General features: G+C 36.7%; 1 protein-coding gene across 8 annotated transcripts in view; it reads left to right on the top strand.

The window, feature by feature from the left end:
- Nucleotides 1–21,537, top strand: part of GPHN (gephyrin) — a gene marked incomplete at both ends in the record, with an annotated part of 312,397 nt that overhangs the window by 86,189 nt on the left and 204,671 nt on the right. For all 8 annotated transcript variants that reach the window (XM_082000102.1, XM_082000108.1, XM_082000105.1 and 5 more), the window contains one exon: nt 12,176–12,254. In XM_082000102.1, the coding sequence (XP_081856228.1) occupies nt 12,176–12,254 (79 nt within the window). The remainder of the gene's footprint in view (nt 1–12,175; nt 12,255–21,537) is intronic.

The following is a 21,537-nucleotide window of genomic DNA, read 5'->3' on the forward strand; positions in this document are numbered from 1 at the left end:
GAACTCAGATGAGGGTTGTACACAGCTAGAGAGCACTCCTATTTACTGTCTCACCCATTGGGCTGAAGACCTACAACTAAAGTAAGTGAATTTTAAACTAATAGAGTTTAAATAGAGTAATTTTATACAGTTTATGATTTGTCTGTTAAAATTGTTGTTTTAAAATGTCTGATTGTAAGAGCACAGCAAGATTCCAGAAAGGGAATGGACAGTAAACTGAAATAACTCTTGTATTTTCACCCTGTAATCAGGACCTGAAATTAAGGACTGGCAATCAAGACTCCACAGAGTCTTGAATGTTGCAACTTAGTGAGTAAATATAAATAAAGGTACATAGTTGTAAACATCACTCCTGCTACAATTTCTTAGTATATTTTTAGTCTCCATATTATTTTTCATGTTAGCTTTGGTGGAGGATATGTTTCAAGTGATACATGAAGCATGACTTCTAGTACTCTGGAATCATTTGAGATTGTAATTTTAATAATTAGTTGAATGAGTGAGTGATGGGAGGTAAAGCTATGAACACTTAGCTTTTTAACTGATTTTTAGGTTTCTCACAGCTCAGTGAGATAAATGGCTCAGTTCCAACTATTTAAAGCTTTTTTTGGATCTGCCAAGTTGGTAGAAATGACAAGAGATGCTGGTTCATGTTTTCAAAGTTTATTCATAACCGTTAGGAACAGACACATGGAAACAAATGCATAATAAGGCAAAGGAGTCAATGTCAGTTCTAGGTACCAGTTCAGAGAAAAATGGTCAGCCCTAGGGCTGTATAGAATAGGCACAGTTTACACACGTAGTGTTAGAATAAACAGAGCATTGGGAAAAACTTTCATTTTCTTTGAGTTAGAGATTGGGGGTAAGGAGTAAATCTTTCTTTCTTTTAGAGTTCTTTATTCCATAAAATAGGCTTTCTGGTGAGATATCCTCTCCTCCCATGGCACTTGAGTGGAATTTACCCCACTGAGATCTTCACCACTGCCACCAGTAGAGAGAGAGGTGAACTAACTGTAAACAATATTGAAAATCCTGGTTTTTAGAACCTCCACTTTCCTCTGTAGGATTTGATATCAGCCGTTGCTCAGGGATGGATGTAGCTGGATCTGTTACCTGCTCCAGAATGGCAGCTCAGTGCTCAGCAAAGACCAGTGGTACATTTGCAGACTGTTGTGAAGCTTCCCACTGCTTGTGATAATTTCGGAGCCCTAGGAAACCAGCAAAAATCTGAAACAGCATGACTAGATCAGCTTTGTGTGAATGTAACTGTATCTCCTCCAAGAGCTTGAGGGTGCTTTAGATGCCTTTAGGCTGCTGCAAGTCTGAGCTAATGAAGCCTGCCATGGCTCAGTTGGCACCATGTAAAGTTAGCTTAAGTGTATCTGTCTTGGTGTTTCCTGACCTAAACTTACATAGTGGCATTAGAGGATATAAAGTAAGTGAAGGTTGATTGATTTAATGTATGTGCCTCGGTGCTAGTACTGCTGTATCCAAGCTGGCACTGGCGGTGCTAATGTGGCGTCTCTGCCTTATTGTCTGGATTTAGCAGGGCTCATCAGTTCAAACTGAGCTCTCGCCACTAAAATAAGCCCATGTGCAGTGTTGCATCCTGGCAAGTAAGACTTATCAGAAAAAGTATGCGATAGCCTGGGTTGAACCGATTCACATCTGGTGAATTGAAAGTCATAAACATCTGGATATAATTTACTTCATAAAAACTAGATTGGGGAAAAGTGGTTAATATAAAATGGTTAATTACTGTTTAGATGGTAACATATTTATACTAAATATATGAGTATTTTTATTAACTTTTATTTTTAACTCATATCCTCATTTTACGTTATTATGCTGATTTGTTTAAAGCTTTAATCTTCTAATAATTAAAGAGAATAGTTTAAAAATTCCTTTGCATGGATGAACATCCTTATACCCAATAAAGTAGATACCTATAACTGAATTTTAATCTCAACATCTTGTCGAGGAAATAATGCCTTTTATAGCTCAGTGTGGTGCTTGCAGGGCCTCAGTTCAGAGCTTTGCATATGGAGCTGTGCTAAATAAATTGTTATTGAGTAATTGCTTACAGGAGACTCTTCTTCCAGGTGATGTTAGGCAGGCAAACCAAAAGGGGCAGGTGCACCAGACTGAGTCCATGTGCTAATTTTGCCTAGAAAATAAACGAGGTAATGGCTTTTTCTTCAAGTCCTTGCCTATAGTGGAGTTGTTTGTCCATGGTATGTGTTTATGTCCTGGCTTATGTGCTGACTGGCATTATTTTGCTATGATTACACCTTCAGACTTTGAAATCGTACAGCTGCATGTAATTTAACATTCTTCATTCAGGCTGCAGTTGCACTTGGTTGTCATTGGGATTTCTGCAGTGTTATTAGCTCATTAACATGTTCAATATTGTCGGCTCTGCTTCCTTCTCATTTCTGTTAATCTCGGTTTGTGTCACTCCCCTGGTCCAGGACTGTGGATGAGTTTTGTTTGCTTTCACTTGCACTCAGAAGGTGAATGCAAAATACTCAGTGAGACATCTGGCTTTGTGGTCTGATCCTGGATCTTCTCCAGCTCCATGCCTTGTCTTTTTGTTTCCCTCACCCCTTCTGTAATCTAAAATTCATACTGTCTTGCCTTGGAAGTCCCATAGTGCATGGTTGCAGGTCTGGATTCAGGAAACTCATCTTCTCAAACCGTAAGTACAATGACTAGGGCAATCCTCAAGTTTGGAGCTGTCGCCTTCTGCTACAATAGTTTTAGGTACTTTGGGTGCTGGACAATGGCCGGAATAACACTGAACAAAGTAACTTTTTCCCCTGTCTTTTTTTTAATATGTGTTTTTGAGGTATTTTCTTTTAACAGAGATTGGCAGACTATGTTGAATTGTGCAGAAAATACCTCAAGTTCCTTGAGGATGACAAGTTACCCTGGTGTCTCAGGCTGTGTGAGGCATGAGCAGAGGGAAGACGGGATACTGAGGCCCTGGGGCTGTGGGTGGGTGCTGGGGGCTTATCTGAGCGTCAGCGGTTCTGTATGCGTTTAGCTGTGCAGCAATGCGAAGAGGGGTGTTGCTGCATGCCATAACGCGAAGTGTGGTTTCTTAAATCTTGTCATTGAACAAGCAAACCGGGGCTCACTTGTCCGTAATAAGATTTTTTGGGGGGGATGGGACAGAGGAAATGGAGAGGTCACTGGCGGGGTTTACACAAGAAATGCAGTGTTTATAGATAGAATGTGACATTAGGAAAGTGAAGTATAGTTTTTCTTGTGATGCTTGCGTTTCTTAAGCTGACAGATGTGAAATGTGTTAGCACCTAGCAATGACATACTTTATCATATTTAAAAGTGCATGTAGCTGAGAATTGGTTAGTGTACATTGCAACCAAGAATCCATGTAAGCTGTTAAACTGGGCCTGTATAAGATGCTGTGAATTGTTTCAAATGTTGTTAGCTAAGAAACTAAAGATGTTCTTTTCCTGAAGTAAATAAAATAGAAGAAAACTAAGATTAGGGATAAGAATATTATTTTTTTAGAATATGAAAAAAACCTCTCAGGCATCCCCTAAAGAAATAAACAAAGTTGAAAAGCAAAACCTCCTTGTAAAGACTGCCCTTTAGAGGAATGGTTCTTGGCTGTAAGTACAGCTGTTCTAACCTGTGATAGAACTACTAATTTTAAAGTCTAAAAGGAGGTATTACTCTTGAAGAGTACTTAGCTTTTTTTTATTGTTAAGTCTTCTATTCCCTTCTCTTAGATGTGCTTAACTTCTATCCTTTTTCTTCCATTCCTAGAATCTTTTACAGTTTTACAGTGAAAGGAGATGCAGCAAAAACTTCTTATTGGAAATATGTGTTGGGGAAAAAAAACCCCAAAACCCAAACTTACTTATTTCCAATGAAAGTCACGAGACTCCAAAGGAAACATTCTATCAAGCTTTTAGTATTTGTAGCTTTAAGGAATTTAATTTTTTTATTGAGTGCAAACAATTAGAAGTATTGATAATGCTACATCTCCAAAGATTTGAATGTTTTCAATGGCTTGATGTTTTTCTTCTGAAGTTCACCTGATCACTGCAGTGATCACACTGACAGCGTGATTGAGCTGAGACTCAAGCTTGTTAGAATATTAGATTAAAACCCAGTATAGAATTTGTAGCCTAAGGCCACACAAATGTTGTAAAATTTGAATGATAAATCATTTGAAAGAGGTATAACCCACTAGACTAATGAATACATAGAAAAAACGTCTCATTTAATTGCTGTTAGAAAATGCGAGAAGCCTTGGGGTGGTTTAGAAGTTCATAGCCTTCAGAGAAGCTCTAACATAAATTTTGCAGCATTAGCAACTGTGGCACAGGTAGCCTCCTGTGTTCAAGACCAATTCCTGGGTGATTTAATCTGTTCTTAAATCTGTCAAGAACCAGCCAGTGCACTTTTCTTGCCCTCACTGTTCTTACAGAAAGGTTATTTGTGAGGTTTCACCCCTCTAGCTCCTGGAAATTTTGCTCTCTACTGCTTGTGACTTTCTCACAGTTATTTTTCTTGTGCAACACTATTCTTTATCTCTTCTCCCTCTAAAGTTGTTTTTGCTGGTGTGTTTATATAAACACACCAGCAACAACCATATAATGCTTCCTTTTTGCTAAGCTAATCAAAAAAGCTATTTTCACCTGCTCTAAGATGCCTGTCTTTTCTTTATCATTGCAATAGCCCTTCTTTACATCTGGCTTACAAGTGGCATTGCTGCTTCCCTGTGCTTTCTGGAAAAAAATCATAGATTCACATGTCTAAACTGTATTTCTGGTTTATGATCACCCCATTTTTCACTGGGTCACCTGAACTTTTCTCTTCTCCTAATTTTTTCCAGTAGAGTAGCTCCTTTTTTATCTTTGTCGATCTTTGAAGGTGCCATTCTGGCACTTCGTACCATTGCGTCTGAAGGGAAAGAGAGGGAAGACTTTCTCTGCTCTGGCACCCAGTAAAGCATAGTTTGAAGAGCTTGCTATGCAACGTTCTTAATGGTGGATGTTACATTTTGCTGTTTTGAAAAAATATACGTAGAATTTCCCTATATTTTAGTATATGACAAAAACTGTGTGCAAAACAAAGCAGATGACAGAAACATTCATCAGGTGTGAGGGGCAGATGTATCCAGGGAGTCAGACTAATCACTGCAGTCCTGTCTTTAAAATCTATGAAGTTGCAGTTGTTCGGTTGTCTGCTGTGTCAACCTTTACCTGGTCAGAGAAAACCTGTCAGGGACAAATACATTGTACTGGTGCATACTGACGTGGTGGAGAAAGCACAAGAACACTCGTGCTGGGTGGGTGAGAGAGAGGCTACTAATGGAGTTTTGGTGAATTGAAATAACCCGAATAAAATAAACGTGTTCTTGCTCTTGTCTGCTGAGAGCTTCTATTTGGCAGCGAATTACAATACATGAATTGAAACTACAGCTAGTCTTGATACCATGACTAGCTCTGAATGCCCAATGAAAATAAATTTTATTAAGTAAGTTGAAGTTACTGATTTGCTTTTTTGTTTCGTGATTGGCAGGCTTCATCTGATAGCTTGCAGAAGCAGCCTTTGTCTTCCTTTGTTTTCCTGTCAGACTTTCAGATTACGGTTTACAGTAAAAAGTCCCACCAGTGGGTACATTCTGTAATTTGTTCCAAACTGTTGCACCTTGGCCTCTGTATTCCTGATGACAAACTTTTCATAGATAAAAGGGAACAATGATGCGCTCAGGACCTTGTCAGCTACTTTTGCTTTTCTGGAGCTGTTGCTGTTCATGGTAAGTTCTTCGGCAGTAGAAGTGCAGTGGTTATGTAAATGGAGAGGATAAAATGCTGACTTAAAAGGGCCCTGCATATTTTTGTAATGCAATTCTTTGTTCTCATGGGGTAGAAAAAATCATTTGCATCTAGACTTACATGAAAAGTATTAACCATCTCTGATACTGCATATCCTGTACATCCTAATTTCACCAGCACAGTGTTTTGAGCTTGTTAGTCTTATTTTTCACTAATTTAATGAGTTCTGTACTTGAAAAAGAGAAAATACAATCCACATAAAAGAGAGACTCCTTTCTTCATGTTGACTATTTTAGCTCTTTTAATGGTCTATTTAAATAAAATGGTTTGTTACATTTTTTTTTGCATTGCTGTTAGGTCAGAATATGTGAATGTGTGAAGGGGGTGGTATGTTTTTTGTTGCGTGACCCTGCTCACACCTAAGCAAATCTTTGACTGCTGTTTCCTTGTGTGGTACAAATACCACTGTGCTTTAACTCAGTTTTTAAAATTGTTTCCACTGTGACATGTTTGCTCAGGTACTGCACAACCTACCTATTAGTGACTATGTTCAGGCGCTGCAACTCTTTTTGTTGTTAAATAGTTGGTTAAAACTGAAGGTGTTGCCATTTTCTGATTTCATTCTCCTATGTCTATTTTTAGCAGAATGAAGTTTAAAATGGAAATGAAAAGGGAAGGAAACTTGAAATTTGGTGTTCATCGACACATTGCAAGTTTGAAAATGTTTTCTAGATTATTCCCCATGAGGTAACAAGGCTTGCATGACCAAAAGATAGACAACATCATCCTTCAGTCTTTCCACTGGACTTTCAGGTCCCCCCTTTTTAAACCTGTTCAGCCCACATATGGAAAAAATAGTGGTAACAGGATAATAGAAAAGTAACCTCAATGTAACAAAAGGAGATTTTTTAAGGATACTGTTATCTATAAGTTAAAATTAGCAGCTAGGCAAAGAGGAGACTCATATTATTACCCCCACTGAGAATGCAGTAGTTTGGTATCCACTGGTGCTTTCACATATGTGGCTCTCTATCACCTTTCGCTCTCTTCCTTGTGTGGGTATCAAAGGGAATCTGGATTTATTATGGTGATAGCGAATGACATTTAGGGAACAAAGATCACAAGTTTTTGGGAAACTAGCTTGCATTATTTCTGCTAGTCACAGACAACATATTTTTCTTAGCAGTTATAAGCATTTGCAATTTGCATGCAGACTAGTAGTTCTTTTTATTCTGTAGATACGTCAGGGAAATTTGTGTAAGATATGCAAATAGTGTAAATACTATTCGTAAAATTAATTTGCTGTCTTCTGTAATAGGTCTGGTGAAGGTGCTACAAGATTTCTGTAATATGCCATCTGTTTTATGTATGTTTCCTGGTTGATATGCAGTCTCTTGAAAAATACGACAATAGCGGAGAAAAGAGGCAGGATATTTATCTCTGATGTTACTACTCATGGGACAGGCAAAATACTTTAAAACCATTTTAATAGTAAGAGTATCAATACTTTTGATTGCATTCTGTTACTGTCCCATTCCTTTGCTTTTTTTAAAGTATGCCTATAGGACAGGAATTCTGTGTCTCTGGGAGAATAGGCTTTGGAAGAGAGACATTTTGAGATCTGAGAAAAAATGCTGTTACCTCTTTATATCCTAAAAGCTACGCTTCCTTAGCAGTGTTTGTTATGCCTTGAAGTCAACAATATATACAATTACAAAAGGCAAAAGTGGGTGCTTGCTACAGTTTGTGTAAGGTTGGGCCTATAAAACAAAATACTTGAATCCTGTTACATTTGCATGCGGTGCATGGAACAGAACCACCTGAATCTGAAATGAGACTTCTGAATAATGCTGTACTGTAAGCAAAACTAGACTTGAATACAATGCTGTGCCAGACCGGTACATTGAGAACATCCCAAGTGTATTAAGTATATTTTGTATTTATCAGCTGCTGAATGAATCTGGTATAAAACCCTAAACATATAAATGATCCTATAAAAAGGAGGAGAGATCTGCTATGGAAAGTCTGCCAAAAATCCTACAGACAGATGAAGAAGTCCTGAGAAAAAGAACTGAACTTAGGAGATTTTATCACTCAAAGACAAAAATCTAAGAAATTGATATCTTATACTTCAGTGCATACTGTTCAGTATTGTAGTAGTCCATGTATTTTTGGAGTAAGAGTGCATCACAGTTATCAATGACTGTGTGTCTGAATGTAGCATTTTTGTTGTCAGCGTGGTTTTTATCAATAGGTAACCACAACTAGTCTAAAAGCAGTTCTGAATTCTGAGAACCAAGAGGGAAATCCGGCAATAGTAGTTTTCAGTTTTCTGGAATTATGTATTTTGATATTGGGGAGATAAACATTATTATTCATTTTCTTTACCAAACTATAGATAATCCTTCTTTTTTTGAGGTTAATGATTGCATTTTTTCTAAAGCATATGATATGAAAATGACCATTAAGAGCTGTAGAATTTGAAGTGCTTTGATCTGAAGAGGGCTTTTGTTTACTGAGAATACCCTGTGTGGGATAAGAGATTAAGTGACAGTTTTAAAGGGCTATATTGCTTTCAAATTGTAGGACATTAAAAAAAAAAAGGATAAAGTTCACAACAGACTCCTGCTTCCACTTGAAGAAAATATACTTGACCTTCAGAGTTGAAGCACTTTTACTACTCATTTTGGAAATCAACACGCTAATTTCTCATTAGTGTGATGTTTTTCAGACTGTGTGTTTCAGTGGTAGGAGTGGGTTTAGTCTCTGCTTGTGATATTTGTGCCAATATTTAGTATCTTAAGAAACATTTCTAGTACCTTATAGACTGTCATTGTATATACAATACTCCATGGAGCAAATGTGTTTTAGGGAGCTTTTTTTGTTGTGAATCTCCTTGTCTATAAGGAATTATATGTGGGGGGTGCAATACACATCAGAGGCTCAGCCACTTGGTGTATAGATAGAGGGGAGCAGCTAACAATTCTGAATTTCTCCATAAACCATGTACTCAACACTGCTTAAAATACTAGCTTTTATAAACTTTTGGGGGTTGAAAAAAGAAAAATTAAATTTTGAGACAAGACAATAAAATCCTGCATGGGTAATGTGTTCATATAAGATGTCCTATGCAAAATCTTCCTTAGTTGTGCTTTAAAGACAAGAAGTTAGGCGTGGCCTTTGTGTATGTAGTACAGCGTGTGGCTGTGATGCAAAGCTTTCTTCTGCCTTTTCTTCCCTCAAACCACCATTGATCATCCTGGTCTCTGCCATACCAGCAAACATAGTTTCACCCTGTGTCCTGTTTAAAATAAATAGCTTATGTTTTAATCAGAGTATACCATTTTTTAAAATACATGCAGTGTTGATTTATGGTTTCCTAAGCCATGAGAAATGTAGTACCTACTCTGCTTGATTGCTTCCACCCCATGTTTACTGATGAACGTTCGTTTTCTTTCCTGGGCTAGAGTTTGCAAGGATGTGCTTGTATGCAGGTCAGTAAAGTGCACCAAAGTTCCTGTACGAGGTCTTATTCCAGTCCATTCCGCTGAATTATTTCCTCTCACTAGAAGCTCTTCTGTTGCTATCAGCGCTAACAATTTAATTGGCAATTATAGTCAAATGTTAGTTTTCAGAAATTTTATTTTGGTGAATATTATCTAAATTGTTGTAATTCTTGGTTGTTAAAACTGTGTTTGAAATTTTTCATGTTTATCTGAGGCATCTATGTTTTCTGATTCGGGCTGGAACAGCAACCTAAGAATAGGCTTCCTTGATAATTTGCAACTTCCCAGTGTTCTGATTCTCCTACAGTCAAAAAGAAAGGAGGGGATGGATGACGATGGATGGACAGACATGAGATTGATACCTTTTTCAGAGTTTGTAGATCTTTGACTGATGTTGAGTTAGTCTTTTTAGCTAAAGCTTGTTTTGCCCAACTCTGCTAACTAGAGGGAATGCTTGTAGTTTTCAACTTCGTGCATAAAAAGGGTATTATTAGAGTTATGTTGAGACAAGTAAGACAGAAACAGTCTCTGGCAAATCTAGGCTTTCATTTTAAACATTTATTTCAAACACATTTTGTTTAATAAACTTCATGAGGTAGACAAATAATGTCCAGTTTTACTAATAAAATAATTTTGTGTTGTTTTTCATTTTTGTTTTAAAAAGTTTTAGAACAATTGCAATGGTTTCTTCAGTTATAACTGTGATTGCTTTTGATGAGGAGATCGTAGAAGGCAGTAGAAAAAGTACAGAATATTTAGATTAAATATTTAATGCTTAAGAAATGTTTGATCTGTCAGTAGTGAAAAAAACATTGATCATAATTTTTATTCATGATGTATGGTGTTGGCATAGGAGATATGTCAGTACATCACTAATATAGGATTTATGAGGAGACAGTAGGTAAAATGTTCTATTTATTGTTTTGTTGCCAAACTTGACAAGAGGCAAATATAAACTATCAAATGTCAACTTAGGTGGGATTTTTTTTTCTCCCATAAAATCTAGAGTGTAGGTTGTTTGCAAGTCTGCTGATCTTGGAATTGCTGCTCAGGAGTTAGAGACTTTGTGAATTCGAGGGTCTTGGGCTCTGTGCAATAGATGTGCATGGAAATGAAAAATTTGTGAAGACCCAGGGTGATCAAGGTGATCTTCCCCTGGCGAGGTAGGTAGCTCTTGCAAACTCAGTACAGTTAAATTGCAGTTTGGTATTGAGACAATGATTAAATTGCCTAGGGAGGAACAAGCCAGGAGTTCTGGACTTCGTTCGCACAAGTAGCTGCCGTTTAAACTGAAGATCCGTGGCAATTACCTCAAAGAGGCAAGGCTCCTTGTGATATACTGCCCGGCTTTCGGGGATGGCGTGTGACGAGCGACTGTGAGTAGTGTTTTCAGAGACGGCAGATAAGAGAAGCTTAGAATGTCACTTGGTTATTACAGTGTTGAGGTGCAAAGTGGGTAAACTTTTTAATGTTGTCAACACTTGGCAAATACTTTTGTAGTGTCATATACTGTTAGCTGTCAGGCTTTGTGTGAGAGCCGGGGCCAGTACCTGTTCCATCCGCTAACCTGGCGCCTTCTTCTGGGACCCATTCTTCCAGTACTTGTCTCTCCCAGCAGACTAACAGGCTTCACACTCGTGAGATGCTTTGGCAGCAAGGGGTGCTAGTAGAAATATTTTGCAGTTTTTGTGGTGTGTTACGTAGGTCTGTCTCAGTATGTATCGTAATCTGTGAAAACAGCGTATTTTGGGAATGATTTGCATTTTTTTCGATGCTGGTGATACATATGAATACTCACAGATGTAAATTAGAAAGTGTATCCCGCATTTAGAGAAAAAGAAGGAGAAAGACTTGCTTTTGCAGGTGATTTTTAAACACATCCCCTTTCACCAAATGCGAGGCTCTGTTCTATGTCAGAAGATGAGCAGTTATGAATTTCTTCATAAGCTCTCTTCTATCTGGCAGATTACCTTGCTAGTTATGGCAAATTAACCCTTACACTGATTTTGCCATATCATAAACCTCTGTGTCCTTCAGAAAGTTTGCTGTAGCCAATAACTGTAATTCCTTTGAACTGATGCTGATTTTTAAAAAGCATTTGTGCCACTACTTTTTTCCCACCTCTCAGATTGACTGTGATGTTATTTAAGAGAAGTGAGCCCACTTGTGGGAATGGGGTACATGTGCTGAGAGAATTAGCCAAGAGAACAGATTTGGAGTTTCAAGTTTACATCATGTCTTTTTCATTTTTTTTTTTAGGTATTTTCTTTTAAACTTCTGTGAAAGTTACTGTGTTGTAATTTCAATTATTACAGTAACTAGCTGCTTTACATGCACTTTATAAGTTAATGATAAGCTGTTTGAATAAATTTTTGCTCTTAATTGTTTGTTTTGGCTCATATTAAACATCTTCACTAAACCATGAACAACTATGAACTTAAATACATAGCAACCCTCACTGTTTCTGATTAGGTAAAAAATACTGACTGGTGCATGATTAAAAATTAAAGACTCTGCTGCTAAATGTATAGATGCCTGTGTATACTTGCACATCCAGTGTTTGTATCTGAGACTTCCCGTAGGCACAGGGGGAGAAGTAGTAAGGACACCAGCTGATACTGCTTGTTTCCCCTTAATCTGTGATACAGTGTTATCACTTTCCATTGAGTTGACTTATCTTTAAATTAGGTGAAACCTCACTGAAAATGACACTTTATAGATGAACATTCAAATCACTCTCAACACCAAAAAGCGTTTCTAGTTAATCAAAAGAACTGTGTTTTATTCTTAAATTTCCACCTTTTTTGTTTCTCTGTTTTTGTTTTGTTTTAATTTTATTTCTATTTTTTTTAGTGAGTGACAGTTGCTTCAGGAACCTTGCCGAGGATCGTAGTGGGATAAACCTTAAAGATCTGGTCCAAGACCCTTCTTTGTGAGTATCTGGCTCTTATTGCTAAGCAAAGAAAAGCTTCTTCATGATATCCTTGTGAGTAGTTTTGTAATTATATAAAGAAGTATTATGATGAAGTATACTTAGTGCTTCAGTGGTAATATGCTTGCCCTGTTGTTAGTCTCTGATACAGACAAATATTATTAAAACCATGTTGTTTTTTACCTACTTCTGTTAATGAACTAGCATCCAATAAGCACATATGGTAAAGGGTACAAGAGCAGTCATCAGAGGTAACAGATTGTGCATGCTGGTATTTCTGTGGAGGAGTTGTATACACACTGTCACCCCTCTTTGTTTAAGGAGGAACTGCATATAAATTAGGAGATTACTGGATAATTGTGTTATCATCAGTTATCTTAACATGTAGAATATTTTTTCTTTGTATCTTATTTCATAACCGCTGATATTTATTTCTTCCTCTACTACCTTTTTTAATTCAAGTATATAAGCAGGTGACCTAATTTTTACGTCATGGCAAGACTAGTGGTCTTCATCTCAGTGTTGTATTTTCCTCTAAAATAAAATTCAACCTCATGAGCTCTCAGCAAGACTTGAAATTGTATCAAACCTTTTTGTGTTGTTTGTTGTGTTTTTGTTTTTTATTTTTAATTTTAAACTTTTTTTTTTTTCTCTTCGGTTAACTTTAGTACCAGCTGAAAATGTTCTTGCTGTGTGTGCACAAGCATACCACTTGTTATGAGGGAAGGGAAAGAGGGGAAAAATTCACACCTTTTTAACATGAATGATAGTGTGTTCCACAGTAGGTCCTAACATGATGAACCTTTATACTGGCAGAGCACATTTTTCAGTAGTGGGAAGTAGTGGAAAATAAGGTATATTTGGCATATTATGTCAGTTACAGGGGATTTTTAGTAATAAAGTAGATGCAGAATTTATTTTGTCATAATAAAAGGTGGTAAATGACATATATGCGTATATATATACACATGCACTCTTGGGAACTTTAAACATAATGTATATAATATTTGATAATTTATACTTCGGAAATAGTAGAGGTAAAGGGGACAAGTTGGTTGAGGTAAATTGTTGCTTGAGATTCACAGATGAATGCAATAGGTACATTTTTAATAATTATTATCTAACTTTTGAAGTCAAGGCTATTTCAGAGGTCTTAATTTTCAACAAAAATTTGCCTTTTGAGTGTCTGTGAGTTTTTTTGATTGGTTGGTTTTGTTTGGGTTTTTTGTTTTGGTTTGGTTTTGCTTTTGGAGGTTTTTTTGAGAATTGTATGTGGCTTTTTGAGCTGTGGGTATGCTTACGTACTACAAATAGTTTTCGTTTTGCATCTCTGGAGTTTACTTCAGAAGTAAAAGGATGAATTGTCATTGTTGTAGAATGATCATTTCCTATGATGTTTACCAAAAGTGATGGAATCTTCTACTTTCCTACCCTGACCGTTAACTTACATGAAGATTGTAATGAATTATTGTAATTGGCAAAATAAATGAAATTGCTTTCTGTTGCTTATTAGCATAAGAAGCATAAGTGACTGCAATGTAACCATTTTTATCACTCTGAAAGATTGAATAAAGTTTCAAAACATCTGTTTGGTCTCAAGGACTGATCATGACACTTCTATTATATGACATTATAGTGCAAGAAGAGTCTGCTTCTTCCTGCCTAATGATAATAATGTATAGACTTTGTTTTGTCTTTCCGAGTTGATATTCGTGCAGTTTTGTGATTGAGTGCCTATTAAGAGCTTTTGCAAAAGTCAGTCTCCAAAATGAAGAAATGATCTAAGGCTGTATTGTTCAGCCCAGCCTTTTGTAGGTAACTCTAAGGTCTCATGGCATCTGAATTCTTTATTTAAGAATTCTCTTTATTAAGAGAAATGCAAAGGACAGCATGGGGCTGAAGCATGAGAGTGCCAACTAAAGAGATGTTTTAACCTTTTTTGAAATAAGAATAAAGTTTAATTAAATTCTTTAGAGTATTTGGCCGAGATTTTCACCTATAATGATACCTGAAATAGCAAAATAATATTTGATTCCTCTTACCAGTTTAATATTTATGGTTTAGGATTTTTTTTGTGGTCATTTGCTCTGACTGTAGATGAACTGCTTCTTTTCTTTGTAATCTATTATCAGATACCAACATCAGATTTACATAAAAATTAGAGTGCTTTCTCTGCAAATGGTTCTGTCACTCTAAAGGTTTGCAGTGCATTTGTAATGTATGACACTAGGAAAATAGTGTAACAAAGAGGGTGCAAGAAATTTTAGGTTCATTAGCATATAAATAGACAATCAGTGTATACTTTTATCAGGAGTTCACATTACCAGCAGATGATGGGTTAGCAGCAGAGGTAGAAATACAATATAATACACCAAGCAGGTAGTATAAAAGAAAGTTTAAGTGGTTTTAGATTAGGATGGTTTAATCATCATGCATCATGTAAAATGCATTTTGAATGGTGTCCATTTCTTGTGAGACGTAGCTACTTCATAGAGTTTTCTAAGCTAAGTTGGCCTCTCCTTTGTTGTTTGCCTCTCTTAGCTCCATCACAGACAACTTCTCTTTTGTTACCGTAGAAGGCTTTTTCTGGAGGGCTGAAAGGGTGTCTTTACATTGAAATGAAACTCTCTAAAGATAGCATTGTAGGGTTTTTTGGTTAGTACCTGATTTATGTCGAGCATGCCTAATTTTCAGGGTAGTCCTTTTTTCCCCAATTGATTTCCCAGCTAGAGCAGTCTGGACTCTGTAAACTTGATCTGCTTTCAATTCTCTCATAATTAGTAATAAAAGCTCTGCTGCTGAAATTAGGAGTTCAATCATCTCTTTCTATTTGTATGTGTTATATTCTGTCAGTGAAAATAGAAATGCTGCTTAAGATAAAAAACAAATAAATAAACATAAAGTGAGGAGTTACTGACTGACTGGGAGAAGGAAACATGCAACAACTTTACAATTAGCTCTCATTTTGTAGTTAATTACAGAAAAGTTGAATTTGAACCAAAAGTTGCTTAGAAGTTCAACTGGAAAGGTGGTTTGAGAATTAACTGCTGTTCGTTATTCATTGCAGCTGGTCATAGAATCATAGAATGGTTTGGGTTAGAAGGGACCTTGAAAGGCTCCTAAAAGTACCCAATCTGTGCTTAGGAGAGAAATGGGTTAGAGTTCAATATGGCTATCACCTGAAACTCCTCCTAGGTTCTTTACTACTGAATTTCTTCTAACTGTAAGTTATTTAAATACACCTCTGAAGCATGAACCATCAGATCATTAGAGGGTTAGGTACATCTCCACCTACTTCAAGCATAATTTCTTTGTAGACATTCCCAAATTTTAGCTCTTAGTGTCACTTTATAAGATGTTCCTTTCAGCTCTACCCTGTATATAGACATAAAGTTTATAAAATACTTCTCTAGACAGAAAGGAGGATGCTTTTAATCTTTCAGTGCAATTCAGTAGCTGCAGCTGCACATAAACATTGATACACATTTGCTTTAGAAACATCTTCAGAGCTTCGTTGAGATCAACAAGATCCCAGAGATTCTGAGTAACTTCTTTCTAGGCATAATCACATCACATCTAAACTATGTTTCATATCTCCTTCAGATTAGCTGACTTCAATTAAGAGGGAGTAGATAAATTGAAAAGGTAAGAAAGGTAACTTTTGACAGGAGATGAGAAGTTATTTTAATACCTATGTACTACAGAAGCTTTTTTTTTTTAAAGGTGTGAGAAGAAAATGTTATTAACCCTCCATGTAATTGCGCTTTAAGAAAAGAGTTTTCTCAACATATGAGATTCCTTGGCAGTTTGCAGCAAAAATTGGTAGCATTGCCTGCATTTTTCTTTGGCTGTTTAGGCTTAATGACTCATAAACCTGTAGGAATAATTTCATCTGTCTGAAGCAAAACCTTAGCAGCAGTCTGTGGCAAAGCAGAAGGTAAGAAAAATGTCTTTCTTAAGCACTTAGTAACTTGCAGCTCTACTAATTTTTTACCTCTTGGCCCAAAGCACTCTCCTATAACTTCTTTAGAGTTCCAGATCAGCTTTATAGCTCTTAGTTACATAGTAGTTACATTCAGAACAAAGTTGTCTTCCTTCATCATATAGTTTCCAAATTCTTAGGAGGGATTTTCTTCCTTTTGCTCTTGCAATGCTCTGCAGTAGCCTGCAATTAAGAAGTTACGAGCTAATCAAGTAACTGAAAAAGTTGGTCTGAAACTAGAGGCTGTGCAGCCCCAGCGCTGTGTCTGGGTTATAAACGTTGCTGAAGGGAGAGGGTTGTTTGCTTGCATGGCAGCTGCAGCTTGGGTGCTCCATCTGGCTTTTCAGTTCTAGTACTACCTTCAGAATTAGTTCTAGTACTTCTCTGTGGTGCAGAATTGCACTGCTTGAAGTTTGTTAGCCAGGAACCTCTATCTAAACGTGCTCAGGGATCTGTAAGCAGGGATCCTCCTTGTTATTAGGAAGTTTTAAATTTAATGCATTTGAAATTCACTCTTTTATGGAGCTGTCTAAAGAAATGTTTGTTTCCGCTGGCTTGCTCTCGAACTAACAGTTATAAATGGCTATATGAAGTTTGCTGGAATAAGAAACATCACCATTGGCTATGGAGATTTAATAGAGCCTTCATTTTTAGGGTTAAAGTTTATGTTATTTTTATTAGATGTACTTAAACTTTAATTTATAAATGAAAATGCTAGAAAATATTTTCAAAAAGGTTCTAAAGAAAAGCGATGTCCTTTTTGCTCTGTTTTACTCTGATTACCGTCTGATGTCTGGAAAGAAATACATAGGACACAAGTTGGAAAATGTTGGTCAAGTTTCAGTCTAGACAGTTTCACAAAACTGAGTAAAAGTTGTTTCTATGTATGTTTTTAAACTTTGATTTTAAAAGTATCCGCTATGCTTGTCACTTAGAATTCTTGCCATTTTTTTTTTCCCAGTTGCTGTTTCTAAATTCCTTTGTCTTAATGCCTTACATTCTCCAACAGTACAAGAATGAGCCTTAATACAAAGTAATTCACTGCTTCTCATCAACGGGCAGATGTTTAGCCAGTTCCTGGAAAGCCAGGCAGGCCTCAGCACACAGAAGGGTCACTTGGGAAGACAAATGCCACAACCACTAACGTTACCCCTCTTCCTTCTCCTTTCATTGAGCTTTTATTGCGGAGCACGATGTCACGGTCTGGAATATCCCTTTGGTCAGTTTGGGTCAGTAGTGCTGGCTATGTCCCCTCCCACCTCTTTGCCCACCCACGGCCTACTCACTGGAGTGGCAGATGGGAAAAAGAAAGGGCCATGATGCTCTGCAAAGGTCGTTCAGCCATAGTTAAAACACTGGTGTATTATCAACACTGTTTTAGTCAGAAACCCAAACCACAACAATATACCAGCTGCTGTGAAGAAAGTCAGCTTCATCCCAGCCAGAGCCGGTACACATACAAGTAATAATACAAATATGTTTTTTTCCTTTGCATTTGGAAGGAATATAGACAAGAAACCTGTGTGTCTGCGTATATTCAGGGTCAGACTAAAATGACTTTATACAGAAGAAGTAGGAAAATTGAGTGCCTACCAAATACTGTCTCGGTCTCAAGAGTTAAATACCAGATTTTTTGGATCTGATCACTTCTTTCTGGAATTATTTGCACTAATAATTGATAAGAATAGATTGGGGTAGAATGTAAAGTGTTCATTTGGTTGAATATAATTTTAAAGCCCATAATTTCTTTTGAATTTAATGACATAGCAGCCCAGCTTCCTGGTCAATATTCCATTTTTTAAAATCACACATCTTTTTAAAATCTTCATGTATAATGCTAGGGATTTTCTTGAGAGATTATGTTGTATATCTCGCTGACTTTCCTTTTTTTTTCCTCATCCAACCAAAATCCACCACAGCTTCCAGTTCTACTCTCTAACCTTAGCCTCAGTGACCTTATCTTGCTTTTCTTGATCTTCACATTTCAAGCTTCTTTTGGAGGAGTCTTTTTCTGTTGCATTTGCCATTTTCATCAGCTTTCCACTTGCTGAGAAGCTGTGACTCTCAGAAGTCAAAAAGCCTCTTCTAAACCCATTTTGCCACCTCCAGGCTTCATCCAAATCTCAGCTAACCTGACCTTTCACCTTTCACTCATTCTTTCTGACTTCAGTCTTTGTTTCTGTGTATACCCAGATCTTTTCTGGGTGTTTAAAGTGACTGTCTTCTCATACTGTCTAGATATTGGGGGGCAAAAAAAAAGTGTGCACCTACAGGAGAGAGATTGTCCAGTGCTTATCTCAGGTTAACCTGCATCAGTGGATGGTTCTCTGAGAAGATCCTTTTAATACTCAGCAGCGTATTAAGTGTGTTCCTATATTCTCAGAAAAGAAAATAAGATATGACGACTAACTAAAAAGATAGAGAACAAAACAGAAGACCTATTTATAGGACTGTATAAACCTGGGGTATGCTTATGTCTTGACTGCTTACTGTATTATCTTTTAAAAGGGTTATGGATCATAAGATTAAGCAGAGATTTGAAACAGCTTCTGCACAAAGAGAAATTAAATAGACTAGAACTTTTCACTTTAGCCACGAAACAACGTATTGTTGAGGTACACAGAATGAATAGCATTAAAAAAAAAAGTCAGAGGCAATTATTCACTGTTTTTCACAGATCAGAAATTGTGACAGGAAAAAATTCAGACAGTATGTTTAAAATGAATAGAAATACACACTTATTCAAATGTAGCAGAACTGAATATTTTATAATTGATGTAACATCATGTGGAAGTATAAATGATAGACACAAAAAAAAGAATTAGACTGATGGACCTACTACGGCTGTTAAAGCTGATGATCTGCATGCAGCGTCTAGGTCAGCAAAGGTCCTGAACTGAACTTGGCAAGAGGCAGTAAGTGTGTACCAGGGGATAAATCATGCTCTGTGGCATATGTTCATTACCCTAAGCATCTGTTTCTCAACACCAGAAACATCCTACTGAGTTCTGTGGACCTTTAGACTCAACTGGTATGGCGATTTTTATATACTTCATTCAAGAATAGTAGTTTCATAAAAAGTGGAGCAGATATAAACTTGAAACATTTTTCCATGAGGTCAGCAAACATTTGTCCTTGAAAGTAGAGTGCGCTTCCCTGACACGGCTGAATTTAAATTTGGAACTGCCAGTAACGGAGAAACAAAAGCCTCTCAACACAAGGGTTGTAATAATTTATTACACAGGAGAAAATTTCTCTCCTCTTATCTCACTATTAAAAGTGACTAAATGCTCTTCTGAAATGCTCTTTCTTCTGAAAATCAATTGTGAGCGGACATGAGTCTTTTTGTAGGAGAGGATACATTTTGTCAAAGCTATAAATACTTGAAAGAGTGCTTTATTTAGAGAAGGTTTCTATGAAATTTGTGTACTTACTTGCAGTGTAGTTTAAGTTAGGGGAAACGTATAATCTGCTACTGAAAGAATATAATAGAACACCTATCTTTGGATGTAAAGGAAGCCTTTGCCACACATCTTAAGAATTATTCTGACATTGAGATACAGAAAATTGCTACTCAGAGATGTTTTCACGCTTTTATACAATATTACTCACTGTATTTGAATTCTAGATTGCTTTCTTAATTAGAAAGAATTGTCCTGCTGTCACTTGTTCTGGAGGACTCTTTAAAATCATTTTCTTTTTAGCACTGTACAGCAGAAATCTAAACTTGCCTTATAGTGGCATACGAAGGAGGAAGTATAGTTATCCCACAATAATTCTTGTGGTGTTCATGAAAACAACACTTTTCTCACCTTCTTTCACTATAACTTGAGTTTTACCATGGATTCTTCACTTATGTTTTTCCTCTTTATCTGTGCTAACATATAAATATCACAAGAGCATAACCATTTTCTATATATAGTTTTTCTATGGATGATGACAGCCTTGAAGTTCAAAACTGACGTATCATAGGTTCAAAAATTACCTCAAGTGATTTTCCGCAGACAGTTATTTCTAAGAAACACAGTTATACTGCAACAGTAAGTGCTTCCCTTTATACCCCTACTAATTCTGCTTTAAGCTTTTTGCTTTTTTCTTTAGCTACAGCATCTCTCTTCTTATCTCCAACTTCATCCCCTTCATTGTATTCTAATAGAAATTTTTATTCTAATAAAACCCTATTTTCTATTTGTTATTTGTTTTCGGATATGAGAATGTATCTTGTTTATTAAGGGATATTCATGGTTGGAAATACAGTGTTTCTTTTGAAATTTGTTATTGTCATCGATTGGATGTAGGTGATTGTTTTAGAAAATACAGGATGCTCTGGAGTGTTCTTTGACTGACATGATTGAATTACCTATTTTAAAAAAACTCACTAAGAGATCTTTTTCTCCCTCAACCCTTCTTCATTCAGTATGTTTCTGTCATTGTCACAAGCATTCTGTACAATTAATGTGCTCTGTAGCTCAGTACAGTATGTGGAAGTGTTGAATGGGAAGTGTTCAACTACAGAGTAGATGATGGAGGGACTATTAAATGTGGGAATACAAAACTGGAATGTCTCTTCTCCATTTAAACAAAGCGTATTTCATTTCTGTGATTTTTATTTTTTTAAAAACTAGATTATTACTTATTAGGTGGTGCTCGTTAGTCTACTGTGTTCCATTTTTCCAAAAGAAGCACAAATGTGCTTCTAAAGTAAGGATGCTTTTAGTGGATCCTTTCCTCTTTTCTCCTGACATAAAAAACACAATGTTTCTATCAGAGCCTAGAAAGCCATTCACTGTTCAGGTTGCTAATAATCCAGGGAATACATTAATAGGTAATTTTGTTTTCATTTTCATTATAAAGATGATACAGGACAATGTGATTGAGAGATTTTTACCACTGTCGTGCTGGGACAGCTGCATCAGGACTGAGGAGCAGAGTGTGGTACCACGAGCGGCTGTTGTGTCTGTTTTGTGCCTGGAGCTCTGGCTGTACCCGTACTATCTGCACTTCCTCCAGGAAACTCTGTATTGTGCCTACTCTACTGCATTTGCAATGCTCTGAAAATTAGAGAACAAGATTTGAATGAGTTTTTAATTCAACCTGTCGCAACAGTTCCGTACGGATTAGAACCTCATTTTCATCTAAACCTGCGTGAATTTCAGAGGTAAATTAGAGGCTTCAGGAGTGTCATCCTATTGTATTTCAGGTTTCTGTTGCAGAGTACAAACCATTAAGAAAAACTCAAGAATGTATTTGGAGTTTTCAATAATCTTGGAACATCAAAACTGTAAGATCAAACAGTTCTCA

Source organism: Phaethon aethereus, assembly GCF_964289735.1.
Source record: "Phaethon aethereus genome assembly, chromosome: 5".
In the NCBI taxonomy this organism is placed as follows: Eukaryota; Metazoa; Chordata; class Aves; order Phaethontiformes; family Phaethontidae; genus Phaethon; species Phaethon aethereus.